This window comes from Elephantulus edwardii, unplaced genomic scaffold (assembly GCF_000299155.1).
Source record: "Elephantulus edwardii isolate Elephantulus edwardi_28Jun2011 unplaced genomic scaffold, EleEdw1.0 scaffold00001, whole genome shotgun sequence".
Lineage (NCBI taxonomy): Eukaryota > Metazoa > Chordata > Mammalia > Macroscelidea > Macroscelididae > Elephantulus > Elephantulus edwardii.
Window position 1 is genome coordinate 1,573,733 of NW_006399751.1, and position 16,075 is coordinate 1,589,807.

Consider the following 16,075-nt stretch of genomic DNA (forward strand, 5'->3'; position numbering starts at 1 on the left):
CTATTTATCTAGTGCCTAAAAACCTTAGGCATAACACTTACATGCAGTCTAGAATGGTACAGGAGGTAACATAAAAAATTACTTTTGTCATACTTACTTTTTCTCTTTATATGTTTCTGAATTTCTTTTATAAGAACATGATCAGAAAAAATCTAAGGTTGTTACTTGAAGTATACCAGTAAAAAGAAAATGATGCAGTATCCTCAGCTTGAACACTGTGAAGCAAATGTTCCTAAGTTTTCAGTTGTTGAGTTGTTATGTGTCATCGAGTTGGAATCAACTCACAGTTGACCCTCCAGGAGTTTTCAGAGCCTATAAACTGCACAGGAGGAGACTGCCCATTGTTCTCCTATGAAGCCACTGGTGGATTTGAACTGCTCCTCTGCACTGACAGTGCAAATCCTTACCTATTAGGCTACCAGAGCTCCAGTTTTGCATCTAGAAGGGGAAAGATTCAGTGGAATAGGAGGAGGTGAGAAGCTGCTGAGCAGAGAATGAAGAAACAGAATCATGTCCACACACCCTCAAGGGCTGCCAACTTGCACAACTCTGAGCGACATCATGCTGCAGGACAATGTGAATGTCATCTCTGGAGTGGTACAGTGCACAACCTTGGCATCTGTACACACCAGCACAGACTGCAGTGCTAGCTCGGGAGCCCCCAGACTTTCTTCATTCCGCCTCTAACACCTTAAACTCTAAACCCAGGTTCTCAGATCCCCCTGTACTTTCTTCCTTCCCAAGCTGCCCACTCACCTCCACTGAATCCTGCCGCTTCACCTGTATCAAAGCTTCTTTCCTCCCAGTCTTCCAGGCCAGATTACCCAGTAAGGAAGGTACACATGGGCTTAATTGTATTTACTTTATTATCTTTGTTAAGAACTTTAACTGGTGAACCGTCTTTGACATAGTGAAATTCAGGCAAAATTCTTCATTACAGATTAGTAAATAAACACAAATAAGTTCATGTTTACCTTACTGGTTACTCTGTCCATATGGCCTGCCCCTGTTCTCCAGAATGGGAATGGACCTGAACTTCTCAGTCATGTTGCATAGCAAGCCCTGTTTGAAACAAACTCTCTCCATGGCAGCTCGTATTCCATGCTCTCAGAACCTACACTCTGCCATGTTCCCTCTATTGAATCATCTCTCAAGGCTTTTTAGGTCAAGCGGAAGCCCACAGAGGGCAATCAGGTGACACCCATCATAGTTGAAAATGCAGTTACCCTTCAACTCTAGCACTTCCAATTTAAAAAGGTTCTCCTTTAAGTTCATATGAATGTATACATTTGTGTTTGTGTGTGTGCATGCATGCACAGAAAACTGGGCAACACCTAGATAGCCATGGATTGGGGTAGGGGTAGCCTGGTGAAGTAAATGCATGGATATGCATGTAGTTTAATATATTGTTAATATATTAAAAATAACAAGGACACAGTCACTGATATGGAAAAGTCCAGTGTTACTAGGTTTTAGAACAATGTGCTTAACAATGTGCATTCTTCTTTTGTGTAAAAGAATGGAAATCAATGTCTGTCCTGATATAGAAACTGGCGTGGTGGTACTGAGAGCTGTGCTGCTAGCCAAAAGGCCATGCCTCTCTAGCAATCCACGTCTACCAGCAGCTCCATAGGGAGAAGGTGGATAATCTCCCTCTCTGCAATTTACAACCTCCGGAGACTCACTGGAGGGTCTGCCAGGAATCACTGCTCTTGGCAGGTGTTTTTACACACCTAAGAAATTAAGAGTAGCTGCTTTTAGTGGATGGAAATAGGAGGATAACAAAAGTGGAGTATTTGTCATTGTCTAACAATGAAGGAGCCCTTGTGGCAACAGGGTGTAGCATGTTGAGCTACTAGCTTTTAAGGTCAGTAGTTTGAATCCACCAGGCGCTCCTTGGGAGAAAAATGGGAAGTATTCACCCATAAAAATTTATAGCCTCAGAAACCCAATGCGGGCCTTCTCTGAGTTGTCCTTGACTCAACAGCCATAGGGCTGAACTTGGTATGTTGTTGCATGTTGCGACTGAACCTCACTTAAAATGTATGGGATCTTAACAGGCTTCTCCTCAGCCCAGCCCTTTCTCACAAACACCCAAATAAGAGTCATAATTTTAGGTAGTTTTAAAACTAATTTAACAGATTCTCTCTTAGACTTACTAGGACCCCTTAAACAGGGTCTGCCAGGGCTGCACTTCACTTGAGGAAATGAGCATAAAAGGGTGCAATGAGTGATGGACAAGCTGCCCAGCCCCACTTGGGGCATGTGTAAACCTGGAAGGCAGCCAGGCCATTTGACCAGAACTGTCACTAAAAGAATAAGTAAGGCAAGAAAGAAGACATGGTCAATTCAGTATCAACAACTGCCCCTCTTGTCTTTCCCAAAGTTGGGAACACACAGACTCCTGCTCTTTGCAGGGAAGTGTCTTTTCAAAGACTCCGTGGAAAATGCTAGTGCTGGATCTACCTGACCAGCAAGCTAAGGGTTCATGAACTCTTGTGTCATGAAAACTTACCTCCTAGGGTAGCCGGAAATGCCTTGGAGACGCGTAGTCCAAGAGCTGAGGCCCAGTGAAGTCTGCACCCTCTTCCCAGTCCTGGATGCTGCCTTCCCCACTGCTCTAGCCCTCAGCTGCCTCTGCCATTTTTAAACTGTAGCCCAACTGATGATCAAGCCCTAGCTGTTGATAAGTGGAACCTGAGGCCAGTCATAGCTCTGAATAGCTTATCAATCACTCTGCTTAGACGGCCTCAGCTGTCTTCACATCCATAGTTCCCCGTGGCCAACTCCCCAACCTCACTATCTCTGGGTGCCCACCCCTAAAGAGTTCAATCTTGAGTCCTAGGGGGTGAATAAGATGAGAATCCACCAAGTGGGTTTGTAGAATCTGCCACCAATACAGGACAGGTAAGTGGAGAATCCAAGGCAAGGACAAATACCAGAGAGGTGGTGAGCCTGATGCAAGAATGAGATGGAACAAAAATCAAAGACAGCCAGGGACTGCAGACATACTTATAGGAAATAACCAACTGCCCATTCATGGTAAAGCCCATCAAGGGAATTATACTGCATCAGGTATCATCAAAGGAATAACCACATCTCAACTGCTCAGCTACAGAATCATAGGCAACCACCTGGCATACAGCCTTAACCATCACTGTCCACTTGATACCTGTACACATTTTCTTAAACCATAATCTTAAATACAGTTATAAAATCATCCTTGTGCCTGACATGATACAACGAACAAGCTTCCACCTGGAAATGCACTAACCCAATTTATAGTGTACATTTTATAAGTGAAGAACATGAAAATATTTCATGCACACATACAAAGAAATATTCGTTAACAATTACAGTTCTCATTTCTAGAACTGGTCACAGGGTTGTTAACTGGTCTTCAGAATTATTCCACGACTCATTTGGTACTTATGACCTCAGCAACTATCTCAGCTTCAGCTGTGTTTCTTTGCCAGGTGGGGTGATTAAAACTTTGATTCCTAAAGGGTTTGGACCATTAGTACTCACATCAAAATTGGATTGCAGTACTTGCCCACTTAATCATAAAATATGGTAGTAATAAGAGATAACCTGAGGAATCTTCTATATTCTAGATAAACGCAAATTGAGGGTGTGGGGAGGGTGGGTTGGTGGAACTGACTTCCGTAGTGCCAACATCAAGCCTGGGTCTCCGCAGGCTTGTCAAGAGCAGCCTTTGACTATTTGGAGATGGAACACCCCCTGGTGGCCAAATGGAGAGCATCCCAATTCTGATGTCCCCTAAAGATGGTCATCTCCCCCCTCATTTGCAAGTTGGGTTCAGGGGCCTCCTCCCCTGGACAAGTTCTATTTCTGTATTTGTGCCCCAGGAATTTGCCAGACACTGGTTGTTGAAAACATGTAAACCATCTATCTACCAGGAACAAAGCACTTTTTCCATTATAGAACCATTCAAACAAAATGTATTCCTCAGCTGGTGGCACCTCCTGCCCAGCGACCCAGCCCTGTGGAGCCTTTGGGAGTCAGACACCAGCAGCCCCACTTATTGAAGTGCAGTGTGGTAAGTATGAGACTGAGCAGAGAGAGAGAAGAGACAGGCAAGGACCAGTGGAGACCAGGGAGGACAGCAAAGACAGGGGCATTTGAGGTGAACTCACTGTGAAACTCAGATGGCAGGACAAGCCTGACCAGGGTCCCTCCTCACTGATCCTTCCACTTCCTCTCTTCTCTCTCCCTGCTCCCACAGGCATGAAGAGTCTCCAGCTCATGTGACTGGTCCCAGGGCATAACTCATACCCCAGGCAGGCTGGTCCCTAAGTAGTCCCATTGGCCCTAAAACATGACCTCTACCCTTTATGAACCATTGATATCCCACCCATGCTTGGCCCAAACCCTCTCAAGGCACCTCCTTCAAATGAAGCTGCCCACCTGGTTCTCTCTCTTCTCCAGTCCTTGGGGACATGAGAGCAGCTCCCACGGTGGGGTCACTCTGCCATTGCCTGTTGTGTCTGTCAGTCCTGGTGCTCCCTTGGTTTGGGAACCTCACAGTGCACATGTTCACAGGGTGGGTCTGGAGGTTCTGCCTCCAACCCTCTGACCCTCTCTGTACACACTGCCCTTTCTGCCCAGGCCCTGCTTAGGTCTGAAGGCCTGAACACTGTGTGTGTGAAACAGCCAGGATCTTGAGTGTCTGTCACATTCTCCATTCAGCTTTGGGCACATGGATTATCTCTCTGGGACTCAGTTTCAGCCTCTGCATAGAAATGAGTAGGGACGTGGACCCCTCTTTCTGCCCTTTTCGAAGGGCAATGCCATTCATTATTTTCAGAATGTTTCCCCTCCTGCTGCCACTTCATTTCCAGTTAGTTTATTGTAAGGCTCATGACAACCTAAGCAGAGTTGCCAGTGTTGTTTTGGAATCAGTGACCCTGTGGACATCAGAAGAAACACTGCCCCCTCCAGCATCACCCTCACAATCACTGCCATGATTGAGTCCATCGCTGAAGCCACTCTATCAGTTCATTTTGTTGGGCTAGAGGCATAGTCCACAAGGAGTGGCACTGCTAACCCAAAGGCCTCACGTCTCTAGAGGTTCAAACCCACTAGCAGCTCGTTGGGAGAAAGATGGGAAAACTCTTCTCATGCAGTTTGCAGCCTTGGTGTATCTCTGGAGGGTCAGCATTGCATCAGTTCCAACTCGAAGGCAGTGAGTATTTCTGCTTAACCAAGCCTGGTGTCTTGCTGCAGAGACTGGGGGCTCCTGACGATATGCGCAAAATATGTGGGACAAAGTTGTTGCCGTTCTTGCTTCTAAGAAGCTCTCCATCTGCACTTCTTATGAGACAGAACCGTTCATTCTTCTGTCAGCCTATGATATATTCAATATTCTTTGCATAGAGTAATTCAAAAGCACCAATTCTTCTTACATCCTTTTCCTTATTCACTGTCCAGTTTTCACTTGTTTATGAGACGAATGAAAATCCCATGGCTTGGGACAGATGCACCTTAGTCCTCAATATGACAGCTTTTCTCTTAAGACCTCAAGAGGTCTTTTGCACATTTGTCCAACACAAAACATTTCCTAGAGGCTGAAATAAAACAAGAGCAATTACAAGACTGCCCATGGACCTTCTACCAGCACTTGGTCTGAGTTATTTGTGGAAAACTTTCCTCTGGACCCACATAGATTTCCAAGGCTATAGTCTTTATTGAAGCCACTCCAGGGGGAAGAGTGCATCATGAATCAGACTGCTAACTCAAAGGTCAGAAGTTCGAATGCACCAGGTGCTCTGTGAGAGAAAGATAAGTAGTCACCTCTATTAACAGTTTACAAACTTGGAAATCTGATGGTGGTTCCATGAGTCAGAACCAACTCAATGGTAGTGTGGTTAATCTTCACCAAAGCATACTGCCTCCTCTTTCTGCTGCAAAGTTGCTGGTAAGTGCAAATGACAAATTCTCCCATTAGCAACCAAATGCTTTAATCGCTGGGCCACCAAGGTTCTAAAGCAGGAGGAGGGAGTTTCGGACCATAGAGGGCCCAAGATGCTGCAGAGGACTCTTCTGTCCTCCCAAGTCTTCCTCTGGACCTGTGCAATTTGGGGATGGGGTAATCAGCAGAGAGGCCAGAAGTCCCCAGAAGGGTCCAAGAAGAATTCAGAAATCCTGGGTGGTGAAGCCATGTGACTTCAAGGGGTTCTCTTAAAAACCCAAATGCCTACTTTGCCCTGTGTACTTGGGGTCCTCTAGGCAGCCACAGACCTGTGCAGAGGGAGAAAATGGTGAGAACCCATCAGAGCAGGAAGAGCCTTCCAGATCCTTGGGGCCAGCTTCCTCTGTGCCAAAACCCATAATCCTGAGAGGCCCTGGGTCATGCAGAGCATGCTGGTAGATCTGGGACATCAGTTCTGAGCTCGGTGATGCTCAACCTTCCCAGGGTCCCTACTTCAGTCCTGCCACAGCCTCCCAGATTCTGCAAGACTGAGCAGGGACGGGGCTGACCTCTGACTTCTCCCCTGGCCAGGTGAGCCCCTGCAGTCACTGTTGTGGGAGCAGATGGTACCCTCTGGAGACTCAGATTCTCTCTAAGTAATCAAAGGGCTGTGGCTCCTCACCTGAGCTCTTTGGGGCCTCACTGTGTACGTAACTGTAGCCCCAAGAGGAGCAGAGTTCTGTGCCTGGAGGAGTCTCACCCTCTCTTCTCACCTCTCCTGTGTGTGTTTTGAGTACCCCAGGGGCTGACTCGCCAAGCTTGGCTCCAAGGAGCCCTGCATGCATACTGGCAAAAGGGCAATCCTGGGGCACTACAGAAGTGAGGACTATGTGTTCTGAGGGGAACAGCGCCTCTAAAGAACTCAAGGCAGCAATGGTGGCCAACACTGGTCACTGAAACTAGAGTGAAAGAAAACAGGGTCAAGTGTGTCTGCAGCAGGCTGCGGTGGTCTGAGTTTGTGTGCATGTGTCATCTTTTGTGTCTGTGAGGCAAGGGAAAGGTCCATGTTGTCTTTCTGTGTGTGAATTGGGGAGTGTAGGGTGGTTATTAATACTGTGTATAGACATCTATCAGTGTGTCCACGTATATAGAACTGTATGTTACTGCCTGTGAATCAATATGTCAGCACCCACTCTAACAAGCCCTTGATCACCGAGCACTATCTCTGGACCAGGCTCTGGCAGAGCCTTTATCTAACCCCGCCCATTCAGTCCTATCATTACTGTAAGCTAGTACTATCAGTACTAAAAAGTCTTATCACAAACTATCACAGGACATTTTACAGAAGATAAAATGGAGGCTCAGGTTCTTCATCCATGTGCAAAAGATACCCAAAAACTTGCAAAACTCAGAAATAAGAAAAATATGCCATGGGTCCTGCATTTTCTCAGATGGTCCTCTGGCTCTCACACCCTGAAGCCTGGTTTGGCAAACACTACAGAGCTTAAGGGCCCCAGCCAGTCAGTCCACAGCTCTGTGAACCTGGTATGAACTTGTAGCAAACTCTTAAGGTGAACTTTCAAGGTGTGGCCATTCTAGTCTATTGAGAACTCCAGTGACTGCATTTTGTTGTCATATACAATATTAACCAATCAGGTTTCTGAGGTAGTGACCTTATCCTGACTTTACTTTTCAAGTGAATATATAAATCTCTTTTCTAGAATCAACTTGCCAGTTGTCTTTCTGTTAATTCCTTCAGTAAAAATCAAACTCTCACTAGAGGACCCAAAGAAAGTGATCAGCACAATATTACCGGAGAAAAGGAAGACATGGAGAAGTGCACAAGAGACAGCCATCAAAGGTGAGCATTGCTTGCACAGTCCTGCAGTAGCGATGGAAGCGTTCATCTACAAGAGGATACGCAAGACAGGCAAGACAGACACGGACAGGTAAAGGCTCATAACTATGCACAAGTTTGGCAGGTGACTGACTGTTCTAGATTCGCACTTTTAGAAGATGTAAATAAATGTGTATGTAGAACAGGCAACAGGAAGCCGAACACCTTGAGAGAATGAGTTGCTAATCCTAGGCCTAAGGACCATACTCTCTGGAGAAATCAAAGTCAACTGACATAAATGACACAGGTCCAGAAAAGTGTGTTCCACACTTCTCCATTATTTTATAGTGGTGCTGAGAAGCCCCTCTTAGTTTGCTTTCTTTCATTGCCAGTGAGAGAAAAGGTATTAGAGGCCATGCTCTAGGGAAAAGGGTTGTGAGTGTTGCTTTCCACTCCCAATCATCCTATAACTATTTGGTTTATCAGATGCAGGAGGATTATTTTATAGCTTCCACATTTTATAAATACATATGTACGTATGTGTGCTTATTTTGGGGGACACAGTACAATCCATGAAGACTCTAGTCACCATCACCAAATGTGCAGAACATTATCTTTGTGGAGATTTAACTTCTCTATTACATAAGAGCTCTGGTGATATAGTGTGTTGTTAGACTAATGGTAAGGTTGGTGGTTTGAATACACCAGCAGCCCTGTGGGCTAAAGACTGACAATCTCCTCCTATAAATATCTGCAGCCCCAGGTACCCACGGAGGGTCACCAGAAGTCATACTAGAGAGCAGTGAGGCTGGTTTTTGGCAGGATTTTTTTTGTAAGGTAGTATCACTTATTTGGGATTACTAAAATTTTTTTAACCATACAATTACATTTGCAGTCATCTTTTCCCTATTTCCTCTTATTATTTCTAGCTTTTATCCAATGCTTACAAATGTTTTCCCTCCTGCTTAAAAAAAAAGTACTCAGTATTTTTTCCTTTTGTAGAATTTTTTTATTGGTTTTCCTTTTTACAAAAGTAATGCATGCTTGTAAAAAAAATCAAGTAGAAATAAATTAAGTAGCCAATTATCTTTTTTAAAAGGATTTTCTGATCCAGGAGCAAGTTTTTCTTCATTCATTCCAATTTCCTATTTAGTGACCATCAGTGGAGGTTCAAGATTTTCTCATGAGTCCTCTATGATTTATTAAACTTACTCAGAAATTTTCTTTTCTTGGTTTTGCTGAGAATGGATATGGTTTTTCATTATATTAATATTGGTTACTGGTATTAAAAAGTTACTTTAATTTTAAATGTTTTTTTTTAACTTGGCCATCCATCCCTGATTATAAATTGAAAAAACAGACACTATGTTTCCAAGTGAAGCCTCCGCCAATTCAACTTAACAAGGTTTTCCACCTGGTGGATCCGAGGACACATCATCTGTGCCAACACAGCCCCGTATCTCTCATTATTGAGACTTTCCTTCACTGTGGATACTCTGGTGCTGAATCAGTTGGAAGGTAAACCTAAAGGCTTTCCCACACACATTACATACATAGGGCTTTTTCCAAGTGTGGACTGTCTGATGTATGATGCAGTCAGAACTGTAGCTGAAGCCTTTCCCACATTCCATACATCGGAAGAGTTTCTCCCCAGTGTGGCTTCTCTGGTGCCGGATTAAATGGGCATTCACATGGAAGGCTTTTCCACATTCTTTACACTGGAAGGGCTTCTCTCCTGTGTGGATTCTCTGGTGTACAATATAATCGGAACTACAGCTAAATGCCTTCTCACAGTCCATACACTTGAAAGGCTTCTCCCCAGTGTGCACTCTCTGATGCCGAGTCAGTTTGGCATTGATGCTGAAGGCTTTCCCACATTCCTTACATTGATAGGGCTTTTCTCCAGTGTGGATTCTGTGATGATCAAGGAGGTTCCTTTTGGAAGTAAAGCATTTCCCACACTTACTGCATTCAAAAGGTTTCTCCCCAGTGTGAATCCGCTGATGCTGAATGAGTTTTGCATTAACACTGAAGGCCTTTCCACACTCACTACACTCATAGGGCTTCTCCCCAGTGTGGATTCTCAGATGCTGCCGCAGCTGGGAGCTGCACCTGAAGGCTTTCCCACATTCGGCACACTCAAAGGGCTTCTCCCCAGTGTGGATCCTCTCATGCTGGATTAATTTCCCCTTGACACTGAAGGCTTTTCCACATTCGGGACACTTGTAGGGTTTCTCCCCAGTGTGGACTCTTTGATGCTGAATGAGCTTTGTGTTATTGTGAAAGGCTTTCCCACACTCATTACACTGATAGGGCTTCTCTCCAGTATGGACGCTCTCATGCTGTCGGAGCTGGGAGCTGCACCGGAATCCTCTCCCACACTCAGGACACTCATACGGCTTCTCTCCAGTGTGGATTCTCTGGTGCTGAACTAACTTTGCATTAACATTGAAAGCCTTGCCACAGTCATTACACTCATAAGGTTTCTCTCCAGTGTGGACTCTCTGGTGTGTAATATATGCAGAGCTGCAGCTGAAGCCACTTCCACACTCCTTGCACTGATAGGGTTTCTCTCCAGTGTGGATCCTCTGATGTCGACTTAGACTCCCTTTGACGCTGAAGGCCTTCCCACATACCTTGCATTGATAAGGTTTCTCTCCACTGTGGATTGTCTGATGTGTAATATAATGGGAGCTGTAGCTAAAGCTTTTCCCACACTCTACACATTTGAAGGGCTTATCCACACTGTGAAGTCTCTGATGCCAAATTAATTTTTCATTAGCACTGAAGGCTTCACCACATTCTTTGCACTGATAGGCTGTCTCTCCAGTGTCACCATCTTGATGCTCATTACACTGAGAGTCACACATAGAGGTTTCTACCAGCTCTTCACATTTAAAGACTCTTTCCTCTATTTTAACTGTTTCGGGCTGAACACACTTACTGTCAGCACTGGAGGCTTTTTCAGATCCTGTACAATCAAAAGGATGTTCTCCAATGGATACAGTGTGACAGTGAGACAAATCTGGGCTTTCACTAAAAACACATTCCTCCATGGGGTTTGGCTCATCTTTTACTATCCCATCAATGACAATGCTCTGTTCTTTCTTCACACTTCCTGCTGTGTGGACTTCCTGCTGCTTCTCTAGAACGTATGCTTCTGAAAAGTCTGTTTCCTGGGGAAAATCTTTCTGAAGTTTAAATGATGCACTATCTTTTTCTTCACACATTTCCTCTATCAAGTTATTGTCAGTTTGGATATCAACATCTACAGTGAAAAATAGAAAACATGCAATGTCATGTAAGAGGAATGTGAGAAAAAGGAAAGAACTCTGCTAGGAGTAAAGAATCATAACTATCAAAGGGCTCCAGGCTACAGAACCTAAGGTAGAAGTCTAAGTCTACAAGGTAGAATAATGTGAAAGTAAACGAAAGAGATCTATGTAAGTGCACCCAAGTACATGCACACATGCACACACACACACACGACCAAGATATTATATTGGTAAGTGAAAAACTAAGTTGAGCAGCAATATGTAGAATAGATTCTACTGATGTAATGGAAAAAGAGAAAAGGCCTAGAAAGCTTCTAGAAGAATAAATAAACTGGATAAACTAGTACACAGTGTTTGAAAGACTTTGTCTCACTTTGTACAATTTTGGTATTGCTCTGAGCCTGTGTCAATATTCTAATTCTTAAAAGTAATGATTTTCAAAAGACTGGCATATTTTTGACCTAAGAAAAGACCACCATAAAGGACAAAGTGAACAATAGTAAGGGCACGGATGAGCACCCGTGGAACATGTCCAGGTCTTGGCCACCAGGTCTGTGTGCTTGCCATCACATCACACTTTCCCATACTTTGCACTTTCTTCTTAACTGACACTATATATCTGAACCTTTTGTTAATAAAAATGGAAAATTCATATGAGAATGGAAAGTTAGCAGCACCAGGAAACAAAAGGAAAATAATTTTCTTAGAATTTAAACTCTAGAGTTCCCAAAATTCTTCCTTTGCATTTTCTCAACTTTAGAATGGGTCTGTTGAAGGTTCGCCCAACATCTCAAACCCACCTTCCCCAGGACACTCTTGTCTTTTCTCTAACTCTTAATCCTAAAATTGATCATTCCATAAAATTCTTTCTATAACCTCAACAACCTTTAACGCTAATTTCTGCATTTGCACCAAAATGTCTCAAAAATATGCCCAAAATATTGCCCATATTTGTTCAGTATTCAGTCTCTTCTCAATCATATGTAATCTGCCCCTTGTATACATAAGAGAACGTCACTGGAAGAAACACTTGCAGTAGATGGAAGGAAGATAAAACCAGACATGTGCCTTTTGTCCTCTGCCCTTCTGCCTGTCTTGACCCAATCTGACTCCTCACTCAGTTAACCTACACACACTGATGCAATTAACTTTCTTCTCCTCACCTAAGATCAAGAAGGGTTGTTCAGAGATTTCAGAAAGACTTGAGGTCTGTCTGCTGCCTACAGGATGAAGCCTAGTTCCTGTGATCAAAGATCTCTACAGCACTGCACTCCTCCTCTATTTGTCAGGCCTGTTATCCTTCTGTCAAACTCCTATTTCCAAAACATGTCTTCCTTAGTCAGAAATCATATGTTAACCATATGGTTAACAGTCAAAAAGGGATAAATATCCACTGAAACAAAGGGGGGGAAAAAGGATTCACTGAAAGGATGTGAGAGAACCCTGCAGATGCCACATTCTGAGAAATGGGAAGTCAAGTGGCAGCTAATTGGCCTGAACCAATGAGAACCCTGACGCCCAAAGGGTGGCCTGACTGGTGTGTCCCCCTACATGAGATAATACATGTGCTCATCAATGTATGAGGGGCAACAAATGAGAGGACGTCACCCTTCCTACAGTACTTCACCTCATGTATAGTTATCTCCTCCTGAAATATATAACACAAGATTTAACTGAGCACACGCTGTACACTGGGCCTTGGTATGTATTTCCTTTACTAATACCATTTTATTATCAAATTATCAGAGATAAGGACATTGACTCTTTGGGAACACAAACTAGTCACTCATATAAGAAGTGGCACAGTTAGAATCTGAACTCAGGAAGTTCTCCAAAGCCTGTGTTTTCAAACATCAGGCTCTTCTGTGTGTGAAAAGACCATTACTTCTTTATCTTCATGTTAAGAAGACAATATTTGGGAAATAGCAAGAACACAGACAATTATGGAACCTATTAATATTATCAGAAAAAAGCAGAATTAAAAAAATCAGATTAAAAATAAATAGAAGTGAACGATCTAAATTAATCTGCTAAATCATCAGGACTTACTTCAGTTGTACTGTGGCTGACAAAAAATATGGCATACTGGTCTGCTGCTCAGGCTGGCTTTTCCTAAGGAGCTAAACCTTCTGACATAAAGGGCAGTCCGTGCTCCCTTACCAGTCCAGAGGCCTTGGGGGCCTGTTTCCATTCCAGAGGGCACTGGAGGTAGATTCCATAGTTCACTTCCTCCCTCCAGGTGTGAGATCACAGCAGGTTTGAGAAGTGGCAATCCTGGTCCAGGAGAAGAAAACAGGCAAATAATGTTAAACAGAGGAGTTCCTAAGCTGCTTCTCAGATTGTCTCAGCAATGGGGAAGGAAGGTAAGAGCCCCAGGACCTCATGCATGAGGATTATGAGACAGTGCTTTGGAAGCTGGGGAAAGGAGGGAGACGGAGTAACCTCTGAAGCATTGAGATCCTTGGTTATATGTACAGAGAGGAAACTAGAAGGTGAGGCTGTGGGAACAGGATATTTCCCCCACACACACACTATGTCCAAAATAAAGTATCTGGAGGGTGAAATCCCACTAGTCCAGCAAAGTCCTAAACTGGCCCCAAAAGCCTTGGCATTTGCCCCTTTTCTGAGTCTAGAGAACTAAGAAACTCTGTCTCTTGGTAAAGAATTCCCAGAGACCCTGCCTATTATCTTTAAGGAGAACCCCAGAAACCCCAAATGGCAGCAATCTGGGCTTCAGAGGGTGGAAGGCCTTACCCAGGGAGGCCACATGTCCATAATTCTCCAGCATCACATCCCTGTACAGGGCTCTCTGTCGGGGAGACAGGCCATCCCACTCTGTCTGCGAGAAGTACACAGCCACATCTTCAAAAGTCACCAACTTCTGAAACAACAGGTTCCCGCTGCCCTAGGGCCAATTCCATGGCTCAGGCCCTAGGTGAGGGGTAGAGGGCAGTATAAGGGCCTGGGGAGGGAGCTTTGGAAGAGCACGACATTAATAACGGGAAAGACTCAAGAGAAAGCACCTGGAAACTGGATCACAGAATATCCACTTTCCATTTTAACATAGAAGCCTTGTGGCATTTCAATGTAAGTTAGGAGCAAAATACTTTTTCCCCCTCACAACCAAATTCATAAAAAAACAGCTCCATCATCTTATGGAGGCACTACCTCATCTCTTACTGGCAGAGAACAGCTCAGAACAGACCCACTGCCAGTTTCTCCTCATCCCCAGAGGCCTTGGTTTCTCCCTGTGTCTCATTATGCCACCATGTTCTGTTCCACTCACCCTCCTCCTCAAGCCTCAATCGCCTTAAAGAAGAGAGAACAGTCACGACCTCCATCTCAGCCCACCTGCTGCCTGGTTCCTGTCAGACCCCAACGAGGGCCGTGAAAAGGAGGGTGTGCACTGCTGAGGATGGAGCTCCCTGAAAACTAGCATTTTCTGTGACTTTCTTCCTTTATGGCCTCATCCTTTCCAATGTTATCTCAAGACTTCACTGCTTCTCCAGGTTTAGGGAAGAAGAAGGCCATCTTTCCTACTGACTAGCTGTCTGCTCCGTCCTCCTTGGGCTTCTCTGTGCATCACCAATCCATGTGTCAGCCCAGGACTGCCACTGACGTGTGATGCTGTGGGCCTCAGGCAGACATGATTTCCCTCCTGGACAATTCTCGCCTCTGGCTGATTCTCACTCAAGCCTTTTGTACAATCTTGGGGACCAGCCTGCAGGGATTTCCCTTTCAGTGCCTCTGCCAGGACTTATGTTGCTTGATTCTACTGTCCTTCACCCACTCTGAACAATTCTAGTTGAAGCTTTAAATGTTTCTATATGACCTTGGAAAAATTACTTCTCTGCACAAGATTAAATACCTTCACTGCTCACTGCTGCAGCCACCACCCTATCCCTGGGGAAAGTGTCCTCCCTTTCTCTTCTCTCAGCTCCAATGCTTTGACTCTGCATGCTGAAACTCTCTTAAGCATTGCTTGAAGGTAACTCTTCCCTTTTACATAGTGCTTAATAATTGCTATATAGGCCACATTACTGGGCAAGTGGCACACTTTCTGAAATGGTCATTTTGTTTTTGAAACTCCCTCAAAATTCTCCCATGTACAGCTGTGATAAAGCTGATGTTAACGTCACTGGCACCACAGACTTCATTCAGATGAACAGTTAAGCAGCACTGCAGTACATCACGCAAGCCCCTCTGCCTGTCTCCCTACTGGCAGAACAATCACACTATACACCTGTCTCAGAGGACAGCTTCTGGGATGGAATGGTCCATGCAGGTACTTAACATAGGCCCGCAACACAGCGAGCCTCAAATGATGTCACTGGTGCTACTGTCACTATCACACCCAACTGCAGTCCATGGTAAAGTCTCAGGAGTCCTAAAAGTCTCTGAAATTGCATGGAAATTTTATTTACATGTTTACTTTTCTGAGAAGAAGGATGAGTACATTTATCAAAGACCCAAAAATAAGGCCTGAGCCACTATCTGAAAACCTCTCAAGGATATAATGTGGCACCGTGTCCCACGGGACTTGCTTGCCTTGACCCTATTCTCCATGATCTCCTCCTTCTCATAATCAGGGGTCTGGTGTCCTTTACACCGACTTGCCCCTGTCACTCCCATCCACTGGCATGTCCTTCACTAGGACCCAGTGCTCTGCTAGCCTCCTCCACTCAAGTGCATCCACAGCACATCTTACATGGACAGTCTCTGTACCCCTTCACCAGATCCCACTGCTGGGGGGATCTTCTGTACCAGAGAGGATAATGTCTCAGTGGGTATACTTCCCATCATGCTCTCCTGGGGCCCTGTGTGTGGGTCTCTCACCCTACACATCTAATCCAACCTGGACATTTTCTTCTTCCACAGCTTCTGCTCCTGAAAGCAGAACACGGAAGCTGCCTCTAGCTTTTATCGTAAGGCTCACTAGCTCCCTTTCTCCATTTCCCTCCATCTTTGAAGCTCCCTGGACGAAGAGCTGAGGCTCACCTGTGGCCAGGCTGTCTGGAGCATGTTTGTCAT

The 16,075-nt window shown here is 44.7% G+C and overlaps 1 protein-coding gene across 1 annotated transcript in view; it reads right to left on the reverse strand.

The window, feature by feature from the left end:
* ZNF23 (zinc finger protein 23) overlaps nt 1-16,075 on the reverse strand; it is a 20,384-nt gene extending 4,309 nt beyond the window's left edge. Inside the window, exons 1-5 of the mRNA XM_006878869.1 lie at nt 16,043-16,075; nt 13,799-13,925; nt 13,205-13,318; nt 9,246-11,037; nt 3,662-3,719 (exon numbers count right to left, since the gene is read on the reverse strand). Coding sequence (XP_006878931.1) covers nt 3,662-3,719; nt 9,246-11,037; nt 13,205-13,318; nt 13,799-13,925; nt 16,043-16,075 — 2,124 coding nt within the window. The remainder of the gene's footprint in view (nt 1-3,661; nt 3,720-9,245; nt 11,038-13,204; nt 13,319-13,798; nt 13,926-16,042) is intronic.